The following is a 20,482-nucleotide window of genomic DNA, read 5'->3' as shown; positions in this document are numbered from 1 at the left end:
TAAAGTGTGAGAGGTGTGCTGAGAGGATGAAAGACCTACTCCATTTGCTATTTCCTCTTTACCCTTTTTACTACCATGCTAACTAACAGCACTGTACAACCTTTGACATCCAACATATTTTGTGCTAATCTCTAACTCTTTATTAAACTTTTCAAAACAATACTTTATGATAGTGCTGTATGACCTCTCCTTACCTGGGGCTTCACCCCCCCCCCAAGCCTCACCTTTTGCTATATTTTATATATGCCGCAAATGACCTTCGATGTTGATGCAGCAGAAAATTATAAATAAATATATCTAGAGCTTGTACCTTTTTAACAGCACTTGTCTTACAATTTGCTTTTGTTTCTTAAGGTTGCTTCATTGTGAAAAGGGTAAAAAAGGGAAGAGCAAATGGAGTACAAAAGTCATTCAGGAATGACACAAAGCTAGCTTATCATTCTTTTAGCACAGCTTTCATGCAACTTTTGGCCTATGATAAAATTAAATAGTTTTAATGTACACCCCTTTTTTCCTTCATATATTATATCCACATAGTAGGTGTTTTCATTTATTTTCTTTACTCAGAATAAGGGATGATACAGCTATGTGCCAGCTATTTTCATATTTGTGTGGAGTTTCTTCTATTGTCAACTCTCCTTGTGCTCTGCAAATTTACCAATGAATGAAAAGGCTTTGTAAATTTAATTCAACTCGGCCTTCCTTCTGAATAAGTTTGGTATTCTGGAGAAAAATAACAAAGTACAAATACAGGATTTCAAGGTAATGCCAACTATTTTACACGCACTTGACAGTTCACACACGCACAAAAGTAGGGTTTTTTTTGTAATGATGATTTATGTGTGATATTTCTATAAGTTAACCCCTACAATCTGGATGATGTCATGTCAAAAAACAAATTGGCTAGAGTGAAGGGTGACATGGACTTGCGGTCATGGAAATTTTGGCTGAAGGCCAAGTTCCTGTCAAGAGAATTTCGGCTGAAGATAGGGTGATGGAAATAACTAACTACAAGTGCAAAAACTCTTGGAGGGTGATTAGACTCAATGGGCATTTAGAAAGGGGCTTTTGCATTACTTCCATCACTAAATGAGTGTGGAATGTACCATCCGTGAGCCATGACTGGAAGAGAGCTGGCTCCAGAAAGGATGCTATTTCCATGCTCAGGATCCTATTCCTGCCTGCTATGACCAGCAGTTCAGGTTGTATTTCACAAAATTGAATATGGAAAAAATTAAAAATTGTACAAATAACAAATTGTTACTTATTACTGCACTGAGAGATGACATTGGGTCTGTGTAAACAGGAAAACAGTCTATTATCATCTGGATTAAGCAAATCAAATGATAAATATAGACATTGTAAAATGGCACAAAAAAACATGTTCCCAGAAAAGGAGAAAATAACACTGCAAAGGTGAAGCATGGAGTCTTGTCACCACATAGTGTTCCTGTGTGCCTGGCCTACATGCCACAAACTTGCCAGAGTCCCCTCAAGTAAGCCTAATGTCCATATTTTGGCTACAAAATGGCAGTGAGGCATCAAGATCCAATGGGTTAAGGGTCATTTTTGACACTGAAGTTCCTATCACTTGACATTATACATTGCATATTCATCCTTGGGGCCTTTTCACATTTCTTCCATATGCAGCACTTGAACATAGGGATTAGAAAGGAGAGAAAAAAATGCTTTTTGATGTTTTATTTCATGACATGTTGACTAATTTGCTAATAAACAAAAGTATTATAATACTTTATGCTTAAACACATTCATCTCAAGATTCTACAGACAGAACATGGAATGAAAGTATGGAAGCTTGAATAATTCAGAGATTCTCTGCTTTTTCAGCAGTTGCAAAGTTAAAATAAACCCAAACTTTTATACAATTTATGCAAACTATGACACTTACAGATGGATGCTTACTCTCTCCAAATACAAAGTAAAAAATATATAATAATAATAAAATAAAATGAAATAAATAAATAACAACCATACATTCATTCTGAAAATCTCCATAAATCTAGTCCTTTCCCAATGACCTAAACCTGTACTGGAGGTAGTCTCATTCACCATTCTTTCTGAGAAGTTCAGCTTGCATTCACAATTATCAAACTAAACTAGTTGCCTCTTCCAATGATTACATAATACCACTCTGCATACAATAATTCTTTATGCACTTTAGTCTCTCATCTGGAATGATTTCACATAAAATGCTGTTATTGTTTTGTAAAATTCATTCTTTACTTATTTTTCCTGTCAATTAGAAGATAAATTTGTGCTCTTACTTATTAGCTTTTACATCTGCCTTCAATAATTTTTTTCAATTTTGCAATACATAAATAAAATTTAAAATGTATCTAAAATTAATAATACAAAAATAAAATAGCAGATGAACAACTGCTTTGTTTATTATCAGTTTCTTAAACTTTTTATTCACCCCTTTCTACCTTCTCTTATTCAGTCTAATTAATTTAAACATAAAAACACCAGTAAAACTATTTATTACCCCTGACTGTCTACGGTGACAGCATGAAATATACAGAAACTTTACTAATCATCATGAAAGTATTTCTGCACCAGACTTTCTTGACACTATCTTTAGAAGCAATAGTTGTCTCTAAACTATACCTCTGCTACATGAAATCTGTTATTACATTTTTAATGCCACTGGCAAGTCCCCATGCCTTAAAAAAATATCCGAAGGTGTATTTACTTAAAAAAAAAAAAAAAAAATCAATTATATTCTACACAGGCAACCTTAATGCTTGCAAAGTTGCATACCAAATTAAACTGATAAATGTGCTCTCTTTCTCTTGAGCATAAATCTTCATACAACTGGTCTACTTCAAGTGATGGCAAATTTGAACAATTTCACCCATAAAAGAGATCTTCCCCCGAATCTTTTTTTCTCACACTCCTTTCTTGCATCTGCAACCTGATGACACTTGATCACTTCACTGGAAAAAATACACAGAAAAAATGAAAAATAATTCATTAGCCAAGTCTCAAATTCAAGAAAAAATTGTTACTCAAGGAGAAAATAAATTTGTAAAATAAAATAAAACTTTCCTCAGATGTAACATACAAAGTGAGCTTTGGTGCATAAATGAAAAAAAAAAAGAGGGCCACTTACTCACAGATATTTGAGTTAATTTTTGGCTACAGTAATTTTCAATAAAGGAATAATAATATAAAAAAGTTTACATTAAAAGACGTCTTTCTTCTTTTCTTTTTACTCTTAAAATAAGAAGACAGTTTAAAACTGCTGAGCCAAGCCAACATCTTTCCTACTCCGATTTCTTTCCCATTGGAAATGGCACGGCTCTCCGAATAGCATTATACCATCATAAGTAATAAATCATTTAATCAATCAACCTTGGTGTCATCTTCAGGTCTCAATGATAACTCTCACTCTACTTCCTTCTTACTCACGTCATCGTCATCATCATCATCATCATCATCTGAATCATCGGCATATTTCACTCTTTTCTTTCGTCCTCTCCCCTTGTCTCCTTTGCTTTTCTTTCCCTTCTTGGGCCTTACTTCCTCCTCCTCTTCCTCATCATCGTCATCATCTTCTGCCAAAAAGCCAAACTCATTGACACATCTATTCCACTTGAATTACATATTGCTACATATTTCTGCAGCAAAGCAATACATGCCAATACACTAAGAATGGCAAAGACACAATGCCATGTCAACAGAATGACAAAGAAACTTGTTTGGTTAAGTGCAAGTGAAACTAAAACTTTGAAATCAAATCAGATTTCAAATATCTCACCTTTCTAACAGATTCGTTTTCTTAAGCCATTAAAACAAAACAAAAAGGTATATCACAGTATAAAATAATGAAATGAAGCCACAGCATCAGAAAGAGCACTTTCTAATAAATCTTAAATGGTCAAAAAAATAAAACAAACAAAAGAATAAATAATACAATTCAAAAGATAAATAAAATCCAAATAAGATATGCATTACTAGATAACATTCTTTCAAAAATCGTCAGCCCCACCTTCCTCTGGGAGGTTATCAGCCTCTGTCTCAATGCGTTCACGGGCATTGAGGAACACACTCTGCATGACTATGGAGTCTTCATAAATAATTGATGCTTCTTCGTTATATTCCTGAGCGTTGCGGCACAGAAGCATGAAATCACTCTCTACATCATTCAAGTCTTCATACTGAAAAGGTTGGAGTCATTAATGAAAATCACTCATACTGTGATAGGAAGAATGATGCAAACTGAGAAAAAATGTAAAAATTAAGTTTCACAGAGTTTAAGGTAATATATATATATATATATATATTTATATATATATATATATATATATATATATATATATATATATATATTTATATATATATATATATATATATATATATATAAAATATTTTTTTTTCTTTCTTTCTTTGGGGGGGGGGGGTCAAATTGAAAATTGTAAATTATGGTAAAATCAAATAAATAATTTTTTTCTTAATGAACAATAGTAACTGTGATACAAATGCAATACAAATGAGGTGTCCACGTGACACACATGTGAACTTCCAAAATCCAAGCTATAGTCTCACCCTTCCTTCCTCTATCTTGTTGAGTATCTTGCGAATGTCCATGGGCCTCTTGATCACCTCGTAGTAGTCTGGAAGTTCCCTACGCGAAGGCAGCTTCATGAAGGGCTCACTAAGTACCCTTCCGTCACTGTGCAAGAGGAGCAATTGAGGTTAGTTGACAAAACCTGGATGTTCAGGGGAACTGATTTTTCTATAGCAGTTTAGCATTTATTAGAGCACTGAACTATAACCTGACTTTAAATGTCTTGGACTTACCTAGAGCAATGTCACACCATAAAATAATTGCATGATCATTACTGTATGACTAATAGGTATGATTCCATCATGAATTTGTTAACAACGAATGATACAGAATAGTGAACTACCTCAATTCACATTCCAGTTTAATCTATAATCTTAGCCGCCAAAAAAGTATTTTAAAACTCATCCTAATTCACGGACTTGAATGACTGAAAATACATAAATAAAAAATAAAATATATAAAATACAAAAATAATATTAATAATAATCCATACAAACTCACCTCTTTCCCGAACTATTTGTCCTAGTCCTAGAGCAAACATGAAAGCATAAATGGAGAGGGCTTTGAAAGTGCACACCAAGACAGAGTTCTTTATTTTCTTTCGTTTGTTTTTGATGAGCCTGTAGACCAACTATCTCAACTACAGAAATTCAGTAACCATCCAATCAAAAACAGCTGCATGGTTACCCCAAAACACTTAAAGACCCTTCTCCTTCATGTAGTACACAACAGTGTTAACACACTCTAGGAATGGGACAAAAGTCCATTACTTTATAATAGAAACAGTTTTACAAAAAAAGAAAATTTACAAGAGACTTGAGCACTACTTTCTACCTGTATGGTACAATCTGAAGTCATGCATATATATATATACACACAGTATAATCTTTTGAACTCTTAGAAAGCCTGGCAGAAACTTATGGTGCAAGATACAATGTTTGCAGACACTTACATACCCATATGCCAAAATGCTTAATAATCCAACACTTATCATAAACAACTCTTATCTACTTTACAAAATACACAGCAGAGCACAATCCCTAACTCCAGGTAGCTCTGAATGAGAGAATTCCCGAACACGTGAAAAATGTCTCATACCAAGTGAATGCAAGAGGGCCTTTACCTGTCTTCATATTTGATGACTATGTCCATCAAACGCTTAAGCTGCTTAATCAGTCGTTTGTTCTTGGGGCCAGGTTTCTCCCTCGCCGGTCGACCCCGTTTCTTGGGCTTAGGGTCGTCATCATCATCATCGATCCTCCTTCTCTTGCCCTTGGAACCACGCTTGCTCTTGCTTCCGTTGGCCTCCTCTTCGTCATCATTCTCCATTGCCTGAAAAGTCATGTACCAAGTAAACCTCTGGTCTCAGATAACAAAACCTTCTGAATCATAAGAACACAAAGAGACTACTTCTGGTCATTCTGTATCATTTCTATAAAAAGGAATCTTGTATACCTGCAAGCCAAACCAATACAAAGGCAAAGCACACTGCTACAAATAAAACAGTAATATTTACTATGTATTAGTAGTCACACAAAGTATTGCATTAATATTCATTATTGAAGACTAAATTCAACACAGATCACATTCCTTCAACATGATTTTCATTCAGCTTCTAAAAGTGCTTTTAACACCAAGATGTGGACCATTATTCCATCTCAATGCCAATTAGCTATCTGAGAGCAGATTAAACTACCTTGTAGCAAAAAAATCAATCTAAGGCTAGAAAAATGTGACTTCTCTTCAAGGTGATATCAAAAGCTTTTATATAATAAGAGATAAAGAAATGGTGAAGGAGAAATAAAATCTACAACGCATTACTTTGGTAATTACTTCAGTCAGCAGTAAGACGTGCTTCTTGGCAAACGGGATTAAACAAAAGGTATCCTTTGTAGCATCCTGAAACCCCCAAAACTTTGATACTTTGTTTGATGTTGGCTTGTGGTTGCAGCAAAACATGAGTTTTTCACAAGAGATCAAAATGTGTTCTGATAATTTTTTTTGAAGAACAGTAAAGTTTTGGTCTTTATTTCACATTGAGAAAAATCACAAAAAACATTACACTAATCAAGATGGTGTTATGATTTTTATTAGTAGCAAGAAATATGTAAGCTTCAAATAAAGTTTTAAAAAGTATCTGACCAGTCTCAATTACTTATACTGCTTATTTACAAAACACTCTTTGCTTTGCAAAGCTGTGAAAACTGTCAAATGTATTTCATAGATTCAGACTTTTTTTTTCTCTCGCTCTCATACTGTACATCCACCTTTTTTTTTCTGAAGTCAATATCACAACACATGACCAAAACATGTTATAAATTCTTACCATGTTGTTTCAGCAACTTTCATTAATGACTTGAGATTTTACCGATATGGTGCCAACATGTACTTTACGTCCAAAATGGCTTGAAAACATTTTCTGCATCTTTATATATGATTTTTGTATCAAGAAATATATAAGATTCATAATCAATGAAGATATAAATCCCTAACTGTAACTTGCATGAAATATACTAAAAAGTATAAGGCTCTTATTGGCCGGCTGGAGTGTACCACTTAGTTTCCAGCTGGAGGCTCACAAAAAAGATGTCTCAACAAGTTCTAATAATGTGCATGTAAAGGAAAAACAAGTCTGAAGATACATTAAAGTTTCTGGGGTTTGGGGGATGCTACAAAAAGAAAGGCTTACAGCAAAGCATTATGAAAATATAATAAAATCAAATATCAAATGTAATATTCATTATAATAATAATAATAATAATAATAATAATAATAATAATAATAATAATAATACTGATAACAATAATAATAATAATAATAATAATAATAATAATAATAATAATAATAAAAATAAATATAACTATAATAATAATGATCATACTGACAATAACAATAACAATAATGATAATAAAAATAACATCAATAATAAAAAAATAATAACAATGATAATTATAATTATAACAACAATAACTATGATGATGATGGTGATAATGAAGATAAATAATAATAATACTTAATTACAAAAGTAACAATAATAATAATTAATATTGATAATAAAATAAAAACAATCACAAAATAAGAAAAAACACTCAAGTCAATTCATTCTCTGTAACAGCTTGAACATCCAGATCCTGTCAAAACTCTCTTACCTCTTTCCCATCCTCTTCTACTGCCTGCATGGAACAGAAATCAGTATTCTAAATATACTGACCAAAGTACGAGCGCAAACATTGTTTTCCTTTCCATCTTTCCCAATCCTCTCACTCATCTTTCAAACAGTTCATAAAACATTTCATTACACAGAGCCAATGCACATGAAAACTGTAGGTCAATGTCATTCCAATTTGATCATAATGCACTTGCCGAAGCTAACCTTCAGGTCTCGAGTGTAGGCTCAAATAAGGGAATGTGCATCCAAAGGAATCCTCAGACCAAGTGCTTGAAAAAAATCGGTTTATTAAATGTTTTATTACTTTAAAAATTCTTCTATAAGATAAGCTTTAAAATCTCATAACTGAAGTGCATTAACGTACAAATCGATGCTTCAGGTATATATGAAAGCTCAAATTAACCAAATAATTCTTAAAAGCATTTTCAAGGACTTGGCCCAAGAACACTGCACATGCCCTCAAATAATACCTTGTATTCTCCTTCATAATGTAAATAAATATGGATCATTTAACAGAGTAGCAGACCATCATCCATGCACAATGCATTTGGCAAACACTCACCCCAATAGCTCGCAACCACTCCTTCTCTGTCAGGCTGTCAGAATAATCCACCTCCTTCTTGGTTCGGGCTCGGCGGTCTCCCAACTCCTCTTGTTCTTCCTCTTCCTCTTCTTCCTACACAATGGAGGGGAAGCAGTCTTAATCCCATAACTTTTTATTATTTGTGTAAGCATATATTTTTAAATGATTATACGTAGAAGATGAACAGGTATACATAGTTCAGTTCTTAATCACTGCAAAGGATGTTATCAATTTAATGCTAGATGTACCTTGATTCTTGTTTCTCCTTATGAACTTGTGAAAATACACTGATTCTAGATTCACTGAACTTATCAGTGTTATTTTAACCCTAAAAGAATCATGCCAACTATATTCCGAGTTAAATTTTCAAAACTTCTCTTTGTCCTAAAACACCATAAAAGGCTTTCCCCTCTTCTTCTGTAACTGTACCTCTCCCATTTCCGTTTCAAACCCATTTCATTTAAATAAACTCACAGTATCTTCCTCCTTCAACATCCATTCTGGCAGTTCATCTTCAGCCATGAGGCGAGGCTTGTCTTCTGTCACCCTCCTTTCTGTATCCAGTTTTTGGAAGATTTCGAACTCCTCTTCACCACGAGCAATCATCTGGTTCACTGTCTCATCATCTGGGGCTTCATCTTCTTCCTGAAAACAACAAAAGAATAAAATTAAAAGTCAAGACCTAGGGCAAAAGGATATCAAAATTGTTTCTCAAATTCATTTCGTTAGATATATTTTTTGACATGTGTCCTGGCTCTCCTCCCTTACCTCTTCCTCTATGGTGTCATTGGAGAGAATGGCTTGCAGGAACTGCCGACGGTCTGATCCGGTAGACTTTTGATCGAACATACCAGCCTGGATGACCTTCTCGTCCATGTTGAGTTTGTAACGGGCAGCAGCCAAGATACGCTCTTCCACAGTGTTTACAGTCATCAGTCTCAAAACTCGCACCTGGGTGGAAAGGAATTATTGAGGAATGAATGAGAGTGAGTGAGTGAGTGAGTGAATGAGTGTGTATGTGTATATGTATGTATGTGTGTGTGTGTGTGTGTGTGTGTGTGTGTGTGTGTGTGTGTGTGTGTGTGTGTGTGTGTGTGTGTGTGTGTGTGTGTGTGTGTGTGTGTGTGTATTTACATATATTTATAATATACATATATATATATATATATACATATATATATATATATATATATATATATATATATATATATATATATATATATATATATATATATATATATATATATATATATATATATATATATATATATATATATATATATATATATGTATATATATATATATATATATATATATATATGTATATATATATATATATATATATATATATATATATATATATATGTATATAGATATATGTTTATATATATTGTATATATATATATAATATATATATATATGTATATATATATATATATATATATTGAACATGAAACCTCCAATGCAACAATCAATATAATCAAAGTAAAATTATCAATAATAATTACTTCCAATGATAGGGTATACAAGAATCAATAAATGAAACTGACTATAATGGGGGCGAGACAAAAATTCTTACCTCATTCTTCTGGCCAATACGATGGGCTCGATCCTGGGCCTGGAGATCCTGATGAGGATTCCAATCAGAATCAAAAATGATTACAGTGTCAGCAGACTGAAGGTTGAGACCTAGACCACCAGCTCGAGTGGATAGCAAGAACAAAAAGAACTCCCGAGACTCGTTGAATAGTCTCAAAAGCTCTCCTCGGTCTTCTGACTTTGTCATGCCTGTCGGGAAGAGACAAATCATTTACATATGCTTCCCTTCATTCTTCAAAAAATCTTCACAAAATTACAATCATTCTCAACAACTAAACTGAATAAGCAATGTGACTTTGTTTTATAAGATAAAAATAAAAATTTCCCTCTTTTCTGCCTTTTTGCCTTAGACAAATGCTCTTCCTACACTGATGAAAACTTACCGTCAAGTCTCAGGTACTTGAAACCCTTGAACATGAGGTAGTCCTCCATGATTGTCATGAGCTGGGTCATCTGACAGAAGAGGAGTACACGATGACCGGTTGCCTTCAGCTTGGGCAATATACGGTCAAGGAGCTCAAACTTGCCAGATGCTCGGTACAGGTCAGGTCTGGGAAGAAGTAAAAAGGTAAGTTATGATACATTGTATGTACATATCAAAATCTGACAATGTTTCCTGCCATTGTTAGTATGATTTAAAGAACAACTATAATCAAAATTATTCACTTGCCATTTAGACTAATAATATTAGACTCTACTACTCATATCTAAACACCTCTTATCAACACCCTACCGCAAGCATTTTATACTCATGAATAACTTATCACTTTGAACTTCCCAATGAAAGCTAACTATCATATCAACTAAGACACCAATATAATTAAGTACTTAAAAAATACACAAAAAATACTTACCCCTGAACAATGCCACCAGCAAAACCAATATGATTGCAATAAGCTTCCTCAATGTGCTGGAACATGAAGGGGTGGTTGCACAATTTACGTAGCTGCATGATGGTGTTCATGAGCGCCTTGGTGTTGCTCTTGTTACCCTTCTTATCCTCCGCACAGAGCAAGACACCCTTTGACTGCATGTGTCTGTACAACACATGTTGTAGCCCAGACATCTCACATTTGATAATGTATTCAACCTGGAATAAGAAAATTTTTTCCTTATTATTTTTCTTCACATTTCTTCATGAGAGACTGCCTGTGTATAGAGGATAAGCTTCTTTTCATTACACAATTTTTCACTCTTATAAAAAGAAAAGAAAACAACTTATCTCCTGTACCAATCATTCAAAACCCTTCTAGAACACTCCTATTTCCAAGAGGCAAAATACAAACTATATATACATACCAACATATTCACTTTTTCCCATTATATTCCAGCCATACAAAAAAATCTTAATAATAAAAAAGGAAAAGGAAATATCCATTTTACCATACCTTGTCGGGCAGCTGTGCTTCGACCTCCTTCTTTAATCTTCTCAGCAAGAATGGCCTAAGGACCTTGTGCAAACGACGAATAATCAAAATGGTTTCTTCTTCGTTCAGTTCCACCTGAAAGAATATGCATAAACAATCAATGAAGAGCAAAAACATTATAAACATTTACATTGATAAATTACCTTTCATACATGACTATCCCTACACTTTAGTATAAGAATCTCAAGTCTTTACAGCAATCAGATGTCCCAAAATAACATTAGTTACATATATTTGCAAGGATCTAAATAATAGTAAAGAAATGCTTGCTAAACCCAAAATCATAAAGACTTACCTTCTCACCAGTTGTAGCAAAGGGGGCATTAAACCACTGCTCGAAAGTGGAGCAAGACTTGAAGATAGATGGCAGGAGGAAATTAAGGAGAGCCCACAATTCTGGCAGCTTATTTTGGAGAGGTGTTCCAGTTAGCAGCAGACGGTGTGGCGCATTGTAGAATGTGTTGAGAGTCTGTAAAAAATATGTAAAAATATAATAATGTACTTTTCAAAATGCTCATTATACTAATTGTTATTTCTTACCTATGCTTAAGAGTAGAGTAATTCCTTTAACACTAAAAAAAAATCAATTATATAACTATGTACCATGTATATATACACAGGTACAAATTCAGGCATGTTACCCTTTTTATGTAATACCTGATCTTTTATAACAAGCCAGAAGTTTAAAGAACAGAGAATAGTTAACAAGGACCAAAAATCCAGAAGTTACTTACTTGTGTCAGTTTACAATGATGGTTCTTCATTCTGTGACCTTCATCAATAATCATGTATTTCCAGCGGAGTTTGGAGAGCACAGCCTTGTCCTTGATAATATACTCATAAGTAGTAAGCAAGACATTCAGCTTTGTGGCTCTCATCTGACTTTGGACAATGCGGCGCACTTGAGGTGATCCTTTGTACACAACCACCTGCAAAACAAAGTCAATGAGTAACACTAACATCTTTGGTAGAAGGTACCTTTCAAAAATATTCTCTTAGCTAACTTTATGCTGTACTAAATTTGAGTTATAATTGGTAAAAATTTCTACAGATTACCTTTCAACTGTAGTAGTGTACTTTCAATCCTTATCTAAGGACACTTGATGTAAATGCATTAAAACTCAATCAAACTCTTACAAGTAATAAAACAAATATATGCACACGGCATTACTGACCTGTACGGTTGGGGCCCACTTGTCAAACTCAAGAGCCCAATTAGAGATGGTGGAGAGAGGGACAATAATAAGGTATGGCCCATTGTTTTTCTTGGTTTCAATCAGGTACGTGATAAGGCCAATGGTCTGAATGGTCTTACCCAGACCCATTTCATCAGCCAGAATACCATTCAGGTTATTGTTGTACAAGGATACCAACCACTCCAGACCCTGGGAAATCACATAATCATATTAGCAACAAATAAAGTAGAGCAAACATAAAATATCTTCCTATTTAAAATCTGTTTTACATGCATCATTCAAGGTAATATGTACTCACCTTGATTTGATATTCCTTGAGCTTGCCATTGACCATGATAGTGGCTTGCTCTTTGACCGTTTCCTTGATGGTATGTGCAATGGAATAGTAGTTCTTTTCTCCTGTGACATCCCTGTATTCATCATCCTCCACTTTCTTGACATCTGGCTTAGTTTCCCCTTCAGGTGCCTTCTCCTTCTCTTTCTCTTCCTTCTTCTCTGCTGGAAAAATAGTTATTTATGACACTATACAGTAAATATATTCCAATGATACAGTGTACAATAATTTAGACCTCTAGATATTCCACATCTGACCAATCATAAAGATATAAAACCAATTTAAATGCATAAAGAGAAAAACATGAAAGTAAACCACAACAGCAATCTGCCACATATCATCACAAGACTCCCCATGACCCATCTCCCAACTCCTCTACTCCTACCTTCATTATCCATCTTCTCTTCCTCTTCATCAGACGACTCTGTGTCCTCTTCAGGCAGCACCTCCCAGCCAGGGTTGGAGGCCAAGAACACCTCTAGGGTTGCTGCTGTTGGTGCTTGCATGCCACTCATTATTGCTCCCGTAGCGGTCTCAATAACAGGGATACGTGTCTGTTGAGGATCTTCCCCTTCAGCACCAGAAACCTCTCTGGCTCGCCTCCTCTCTTCACGCTGTTTGAATCAGGAAAACAAGTGTTAAAAACCATGCGTTGAAAAGCCAGTAAATAGCATGAATTGATGTGCACACTTATATATATGTGAATTATGTTATACAAGAGAAATGATACCCGAAAACCTGGCTTGTACGCAATAAACTACAAAGTTGCTAAACTAGTGCCTCCAACATACCGCTTTCTTTCTCTCTTCTTTGTGCTTGAGACGCTGATCTTCCTTGTGAGCCTTGACCATCTCTGTCAGGTTGGCTATGAACTCGTCCGTCTGCGTGAGGAGGTAGGCAAGACGCTTATCCTTCTTTTCGTCAATGAGCTTACGGTAACCTTCTTCATCCTCCAGCATGAGGCGGCGCAGACGTTCTTTCTCTATACGCTCCTGTTCCTTCTGCTTTTCCCTCTCGGCATTCATGTGGTGCATCATCAAAGCCTTGTTTAGCTTGCCAATCTTCTGGTTGTTCTGGCGGTGGAATTCCCTGCAAGGATGGGGATATTGTAGTACATGATAAGATTGATGTCATTGTATAAGAACTGATTTTCACAAATTACAACGAATTCCCTTTACTATAACAGAGACTTAAACTTTCCCCCCTTCTGTTGACTTACTTGAGCTCCCTGCCATGCTGCAACACAGCATTGAGGTACTCCTGGTGCTTCTGCCTCTTCTTGCGTTCAGCCTCCAGCTTCTGTTGCTTTTCCAGCTTCTCTGTGATGCGGGCCTCCCTCAGGCCTTGTCGCTTGGTTCTCTTGTATGCCTTGATATTGATGGCTGTTTCCAATGTTGTATCCTTCCTGTTGCAACTTACCACCTACGAAACGAGTAAACACATGAAATGATTATAAATATTACTAGCCACTAAGGAAAACTATCATACAGCATTTTAGATAAAGATTTTTCTTCTAGGAGAACATAATCTGTGACAAAATTATGAAAGTAAAATTATCCCCCGAAAGAAAGTCACAACTTTTAATCATATACACAAATAATCACAACCCTCACCTCAGCTCGTAACTGTCTTTGGAAGTTCAGGAGCCTCAATGCACGAAGTTCAATCTGTGCTTTCATTTTCAAGTCTTCTGCCATTGTTGCTGGGAGACCACTAAGTTCATCAATACGATGCGCTACACGTGCAGCCAACCTTAAAAAGAAAAAATGAACACAATTTCATCTTTTACAAGGACTATTAAATCTATATACATGCACACACACACATGCACACACACACACACACACACACACACATATATATAAATATATATATACACTATATATTTACAGAATATTTATATTTATATCTATATCTACATCTATATATATATATATATATATATATATATATATATATATATATATACATATATACATACATGCATATATATATATTCATACATACATACATATAAATACATACATATATATAAACATATACATACATACATATATATTAATGCATATGCCTATAAATACATAGAATAAATATATATGTATATGTATATGTATATATATAAATATATATAAATACATATTTATATGTATATATATACATATATATAAAAAATATATATATATAAAATATATATATATATATATATATATAAAAAAAAAATATATATATATATATAAATAATTAAATAAATATATATATATATATATATATATATATATATATATATATATATATATATATATATATATATATACACACACACACACACAAACATACATGTGTATGTATGTATGTGCGTGTGTACATATACATATACGTATATATATATATATATATTTTTTTTCTTCTTTTTCTTTTTTTTTTCATGTATTTCCTTGGGCTTCTCAATTACAAACAGAATGCTGCAAAAAATTTACCTATTTTCTCTCTCCTGCAACAGCACCAGTGGGTCAATACCACTAGGCTTGGTAACTGGTGTAACGCGACTAGTCTTTCCAGGAACAACAGGCACTGGTGTAGCACCTGGAGCAGGCTGTGGACCCTGTAATGACAATGCCTCAAATCAAGTACCCGTAAGTAAACATGAAGTAATCTTAATTCCAACAAAATAATTGAACTCAATCACGACGGGCACCCCATGCCATATCAGTCAAGTCATCTGAATGCATGCACAGACAGCTGCATGAACAAAAAATCAGCACATGAAACCTAAAATAACCCACACTCTCTACTCTCGGCTATGGCATCTATTTATATATACATACGTATACATGTTAAAAAGAGACTGAGTATAAATCAAAGGATGAAATGAAGGAAAAGAATAAATAAATATTTAAATTAATAAACACTGGAGCTGAATTAAGTTACCTGTGGCCTTGGTGTTGTTCCTGGCATAGGCCCAGGTCCTGGCTGGGTTGTCATTACACTTGGTGGAGGTGGAGGGGTCTGGGAGGGATCTGTGCCATTGTATGGCGGCCGAACTGATGGCATTGGTCCTGGTGCTACCAGGATACCATGTTAATAATAATCAATAATTCATATAATTATCCATATTTCATATACTCTATTTCTAATCATGAATATAAAATTCCTTCATATTTTGCAACCTATACAACCTGCTAAGTAATCATGAAACTCTTACCTGCATGTCTTGGGTACTGCATGCTATGAGGGAGTCCTGGTGGGCCCTGGGGTCCAGGAGGACCTGTGGGGACTGGTGGTCCTGTGGACACAGGTGGTCCTGATGTTGGAGCTGATGGGGGACCTGCTGGAGGACCACTTGGTGGTCCAGATGGTGGGCCAGATGGAGTTACAGGTGGACCAGGGGGTCCAGGGGGCCCTGGAGGCCGAGTGGGGTCTTGATCTGGACGACGCCCATGAATCATGGAAGTAATATGAGTTGGGACTGGTTGGTTTCGTGCAATGAAGCGATAAGCCATGATCTGTGCTCTAAGCTGGTGCATCTGTGGTGGGTTTAAGAGTCCTGGCCTTTGCCCTTCAGCTCCTACAACACCTGGAGGCCCATAGCTTGGTCCACTTGGTGGTCCTGTCGGTGCACCAGAAGTGACACTGCTAGAGCTACCAGGTGGAGGTGGACCCATGTTTCCATACTTAGCACGCATGTTGACCAGGTCTGTGTATCTGGGGTCATTCTGAAGGCCCTTGTCCTCCATAGTGTTGATGGCTTTTTGGAGAGCATTCAGGTTTTCCTGCTGGAAGCTCCCCCCACTGGGACTTGGTCCATTAGGGCCCCCTGAGGTTGGTGGGGGCAAGCCTGATGTTGGAGGGCCACTAGGTGGACCCTGTGGAGGATGATGTGAGCCAGGACCCATAGGAGGTCCCTGCTGCTGCTGTGGCTGTGGCTGATAGCTGTTTGGGTAGGGACCTGGTGGTTGTTGCCACCCCTGTGCTCCCTGTGGCCCCTGAGGGTATGGGTGGTGAGGACTAGGACCCTGCGGAGGCATTGATGTGTTGGGTGCTCCTGGAGGGCCTGGCTGGTTGGGGGGAGCACTAGGTCCAGGAGACATCACTGGGGGTCCCATGGGTGAAGGGGCCTGAGGGGGTCCCATGGGTGAGGGTGCTTGAGGAGGACCCACAGCAGGGGAGGTGGCCTGGGGGGGAGGCATGGGTGACAGAGCCTGCTGCGGAGGACCCATGGGGGAGGCCGCACTCCCTGGGTTTGGACTTGGTGCAGACATCTCTGCAAATGACAAAGAAAGGTAATAAATATAGATTGCCCTCTCTAATTTTCAAGATAAATTCTTACAGTGATTTCTATTCTAGTATAATTTTTATCCTGAGATCATCTCTCAACCTGATCCATCTATATCACATCAATTTATTCCTAAAGATAAATAGAATAATAACAGCTTAAGTATTCGAATCCAGTAAAAGAAATATACAAACTTATCATACACTTGATATGCAGGTTTGATTACTCTAGTAATCAAACCTAGTAATTTAATAATTTCTGGAAATAATTAAATTCTCCTTCAGAAATAAATCACAAAGCTACATTATTTTCAAATTCGGCTTCACTTCTTTGCTCAGTATAGTAAATAATACATCAACATCAGTCCTCATCTGAAATGCTTTTATATTTCAAGACTGAAATGCACTTCAACTGATATCCAAAAGAAACTATATCAGGTTTCTAGCTGATAATGATCTTATCATAATGTGCTTGAACAAAATTCAGGATTCACTGTACCCAGTATAGATAAAGGTATAAACCAAAATGTACTGTGCCTTACAATTATCTATCCTCCTTTATGGTATGTACATCATGTACTATGAAATATTACACCAGTTCAATGGCTATAATGATATGCGAGTTTGCAGAAAGAAAGAAATACACCAGGATCATCAGCAACATTCAAAGGAGAGAGCGAAGAAAATAGAAAAGAGAAAAAAGAGAGAGAACGAAAAAAAAAAAAAAAAAAAAAAAAATTGCCTAGCCTGTTATACTGGAAGTAATATTAAGTCACTGAAGAGAAGTAAGTGCTTTTATTACACTACTGTTCAAAAGATATTATTTCCATCAATTATCATGGCATCTGCAGTTCTTATTGTTGTAGACAACCCTTTGTTTTAAAGGCCTTATCTCATCAGAATAAATGGTAGTACTGTAATGTGCCACTCCATTCACTATGGGAAGCAGCACTGCAGTTTTTAAGTTTTCCTTAACTTCTTTTAAGTCCAACACTGGAAGCCATCTTTGGTAAAGAACCATACTAACATTATAAATTGGGCTAAAAGTCTGTATGATAGATGGGCTATAAATTGTGACTAGGGTGAAGTAGTAGATACAAGAACTTTGTGTCCTGATGAGTTGCATATTCTTGACAAGGCAAGACATATTTGCTGTCCAAAGATAAATTGGAACATTTACAGTGGGATATGGGATGCAAAAGAATGCTTTAAAAAATAATAATCAATTCTAAATAATGATATTTTTTCTTTTTTTTAACAACATAAAATAAAATAAAAAAAGGACATAATGCCATGAACCGGCAACATCTTGGGAAACAAATATTCTGCCATGTGCGCTGATTGGCCAATAGCCCTGACGTCATAAACAAGGGGCACCACATGTAACTGTGCATGGCACTACTGGTTGACTATTTTGCCATTTTTAAACCACAAACACTAATCAGTTAACCAAACCTAACCTAATCTAACCAAACCAAACCTAATCTAACCTAATTTAACCTAGCCTAGCCTACTCTAAATAAACCTAATCTGAACAAATATTGATATTGTGTTCAAACTCCAAATGCTTTAAGGCTGCTTCAAGCTCAAGAAAGTACAATATTCAATAACACCACTGTCTCCAAGATTCCAGAATTCATTCTGATCAGGATGCTCTTGCTTCTGTATTACAACCAATCACTGCGAGCCTAATGTTGCATATGGTCAGACTTGCCAGCCAATGAGAGCGCACCACAGCAAAAAATGTCTCTCAAACATAGCCTGTTCATGGCTATACATACACTTAGAAAAAAAAAAAAACTAATCTAGATTTTAATCTTTAAATTATTTTCTAAATAAATCATCTTCATTTATTATACTTTAGAACAGAAAATGAATAATTTCAATAATCAATCTTGCTAACCCTTCATAAGCCTCTTCTTGATTGGCATTAGCTAAATTAATCAGCAATCCAGTAAATAAATCTAAATGAAATCCACTTGCCCTTTGACAAAGTAAAGCTTACTGAACTCCATGGCAATTCATGATCAGTTGAGGAACAAGACCTAGCTCTATTTAGCTAATATATAAGCGGTAGTATCTATTATCCTATTATCCTTGAAGCTTCAACAGGTGTGCCAGCTACAGTCGTCATCTGACACTACATCATTACTCAACTTAACTGAAAAAGGTAGTTGTGGCTTTGGATAGAAGATAACCATTTAAGAGAAAGAAAGAAAGCAAAACAATTAAAAGATCAATGTAGTTCTGAAGATTCACAAACAATCCACAACAAACAAAGGTCTTGCATACCCGATGCAACTGGCATTTATACATTCATTTCATTACCTCCAGAATAGAATATTACAATATCACACGATCCAATGAGAATTATAATTTCAAATCATATAAAATGAAGATAAATATACATATATATGCATACAGAATATCACAATCATGGGTTCTCAATGACAGTTGACGTCCCCACTCCAGATTTTGGTCGTTCGTGGGTATCTGACATGAGAGAATTTATATATTCGTAATACTTATCATACATTCCCATTTAATTCAATCATAATCGCAGATAAACAAGTGAACTAACAAACTTCGACGCTGAAAGTGATAAAAAGCAGCGACAATGGCCTCCTCAGCCCAGGGGCCCAGGAACCCGGTCATTTTATTTCGACACAAAAACCCTTTAAATACACAACCAGTTGGAAAACTAGCGCGTGAACACAAGTAGAACTACGTATTCTTTGCTTTGTTACCTGTTTCGTATCGATAGCAACTTACTTAGCTTCACAAATTAGTCATAATCCAAGAATCTAGCACAAAATTTCCTTCACTAGAGTTTTCTGATGGCAACAAACAACACAGCTTAGCTTGCGTAAATGCCATATCTAAAATGTTATGATTCACAAAACTATCATAACCTTGAATGTTATACAATATAATATAGATATGATTTTGTTTTACGTAAATATTAAAATTAAACTGTCATTATCTACGCTTTTACTTATGTAAATCGAAATATTTTATTCAAGTGTTGCAATGTGGCACCATCGCACAAGCGGAATCAGCGTCTTGTAACAGATGGTTCAAATCCAACAAAATTTTCTTTTGTGCAATTTCTTTTTACTATCTGAAGGTGTAATAGGTATCTGTGGTGCAAATGAGACATTAGCTCTGCATTTATCTTGATTACTGTGCCATTTATCTAGATCTATAATGCATATTTCTGACTGGAAATTTCCAACAATAGGAAATTACTGCGCTTTCTCCTATCTACATGGCTGCTTGTGTGTTTGTATGATTTTTGTGTATTTGAAATC

General features: G+C 35.5%; 1 protein-coding gene across 9 annotated transcripts; it reads right to left on the bottom strand.

Annotated features, from left to right (window-relative positions):
• Positions 1-1,686: 1,686 nt before the first annotated feature.
• brm (ATP-dependent helicase brm) lies at positions 1,687-20,044 on the bottom strand. Of its 9 annotated transcripts, none has more exons than XM_070142035.1 (24): positions 19,944-20,044; positions 16,102-17,160; positions 15,828-15,961; positions 15,377-15,501; positions 14,513-14,651; positions 14,119-14,321; positions 13,691-13,988; positions 13,285-13,513; positions 12,864-13,063; positions 12,545-12,754; positions 12,104-12,298; positions 11,665-11,838; positions 11,331-11,444; positions 10,797-11,032; positions 10,326-10,492; positions 9,923-10,131; positions 9,112-9,294; positions 8,818-8,988; positions 8,323-8,436; positions 5,715-5,923; positions 4,570-4,696; positions 4,013-4,181; positions 3,433-3,578; positions 1,687-2,957 (listed from the first exon to the last, which is right to left on the bottom strand). In XM_070142035.1, exons 2-24 carry the CDS (start codon positions 17,156-17,158, stop codon positions 2,955-2,957), a joined length of 4,812 nt encoding a protein of 1,603 aa, XP_069998136.1. In that variant the 5' UTR covers positions 17,159-17,160; positions 19,944-20,044; the 3' UTR covers positions 1,687-2,954. The 9 variants fall into 9 exon arrangements, with proteins under 9 accessions (XP_069998136.1, XP_069998137.1, XP_069998138.1 ...); XM_070142036.1 differs by having other exon boundaries at positions 3,433-3,575; XM_070142037.1 differs by having other exon boundaries at positions 12,864-13,060.
• Between the last annotated feature and the right edge of the window lie 438 nt (positions 20,045-20,482).

Source organism: Penaeus vannamei, chromosome 28 (genome assembly GCF_042767895.1).
Source record: "Penaeus vannamei isolate JL-2024 chromosome 28, ASM4276789v1, whole genome shotgun sequence".
Classification (NCBI taxonomy): domain Eukaryota; kingdom Metazoa; phylum Arthropoda; class Malacostraca; order Decapoda; family Penaeidae; genus Penaeus; species Penaeus vannamei.
The sequence above is the reverse complement of the archived record's forward strand: the minus strand, read 5'-3'. Positions and strand labels throughout refer to the sequence as shown.

What these genes read in the sequence shown, in the direction of transcription:
- brm (XM_027382033.2), bottom strand. Translation starts at nt 17,158, where the DNA reads ATGTCTGCACCAAGTCCAAACCCAGGGAGTGCGGCCTCCCCCATGGGT. An exon ending in GCAGTACCCAAGACATGCAG is followed by an intron (nt 15,962 to 16,101) that starts GTAAGAGTTTCA and finishes GTATCCTGGTAG; the next exon opens with CACCAGGACCAATGCCATCA. An exon ending in ATCATTGTAAACTGACACAA is followed by an intron (nt 11,839 to 12,103) that starts GTAAGTAACTTC and finishes TATTTTTTACAG; the next exon opens with ACTCTCAACACATTCTACAA.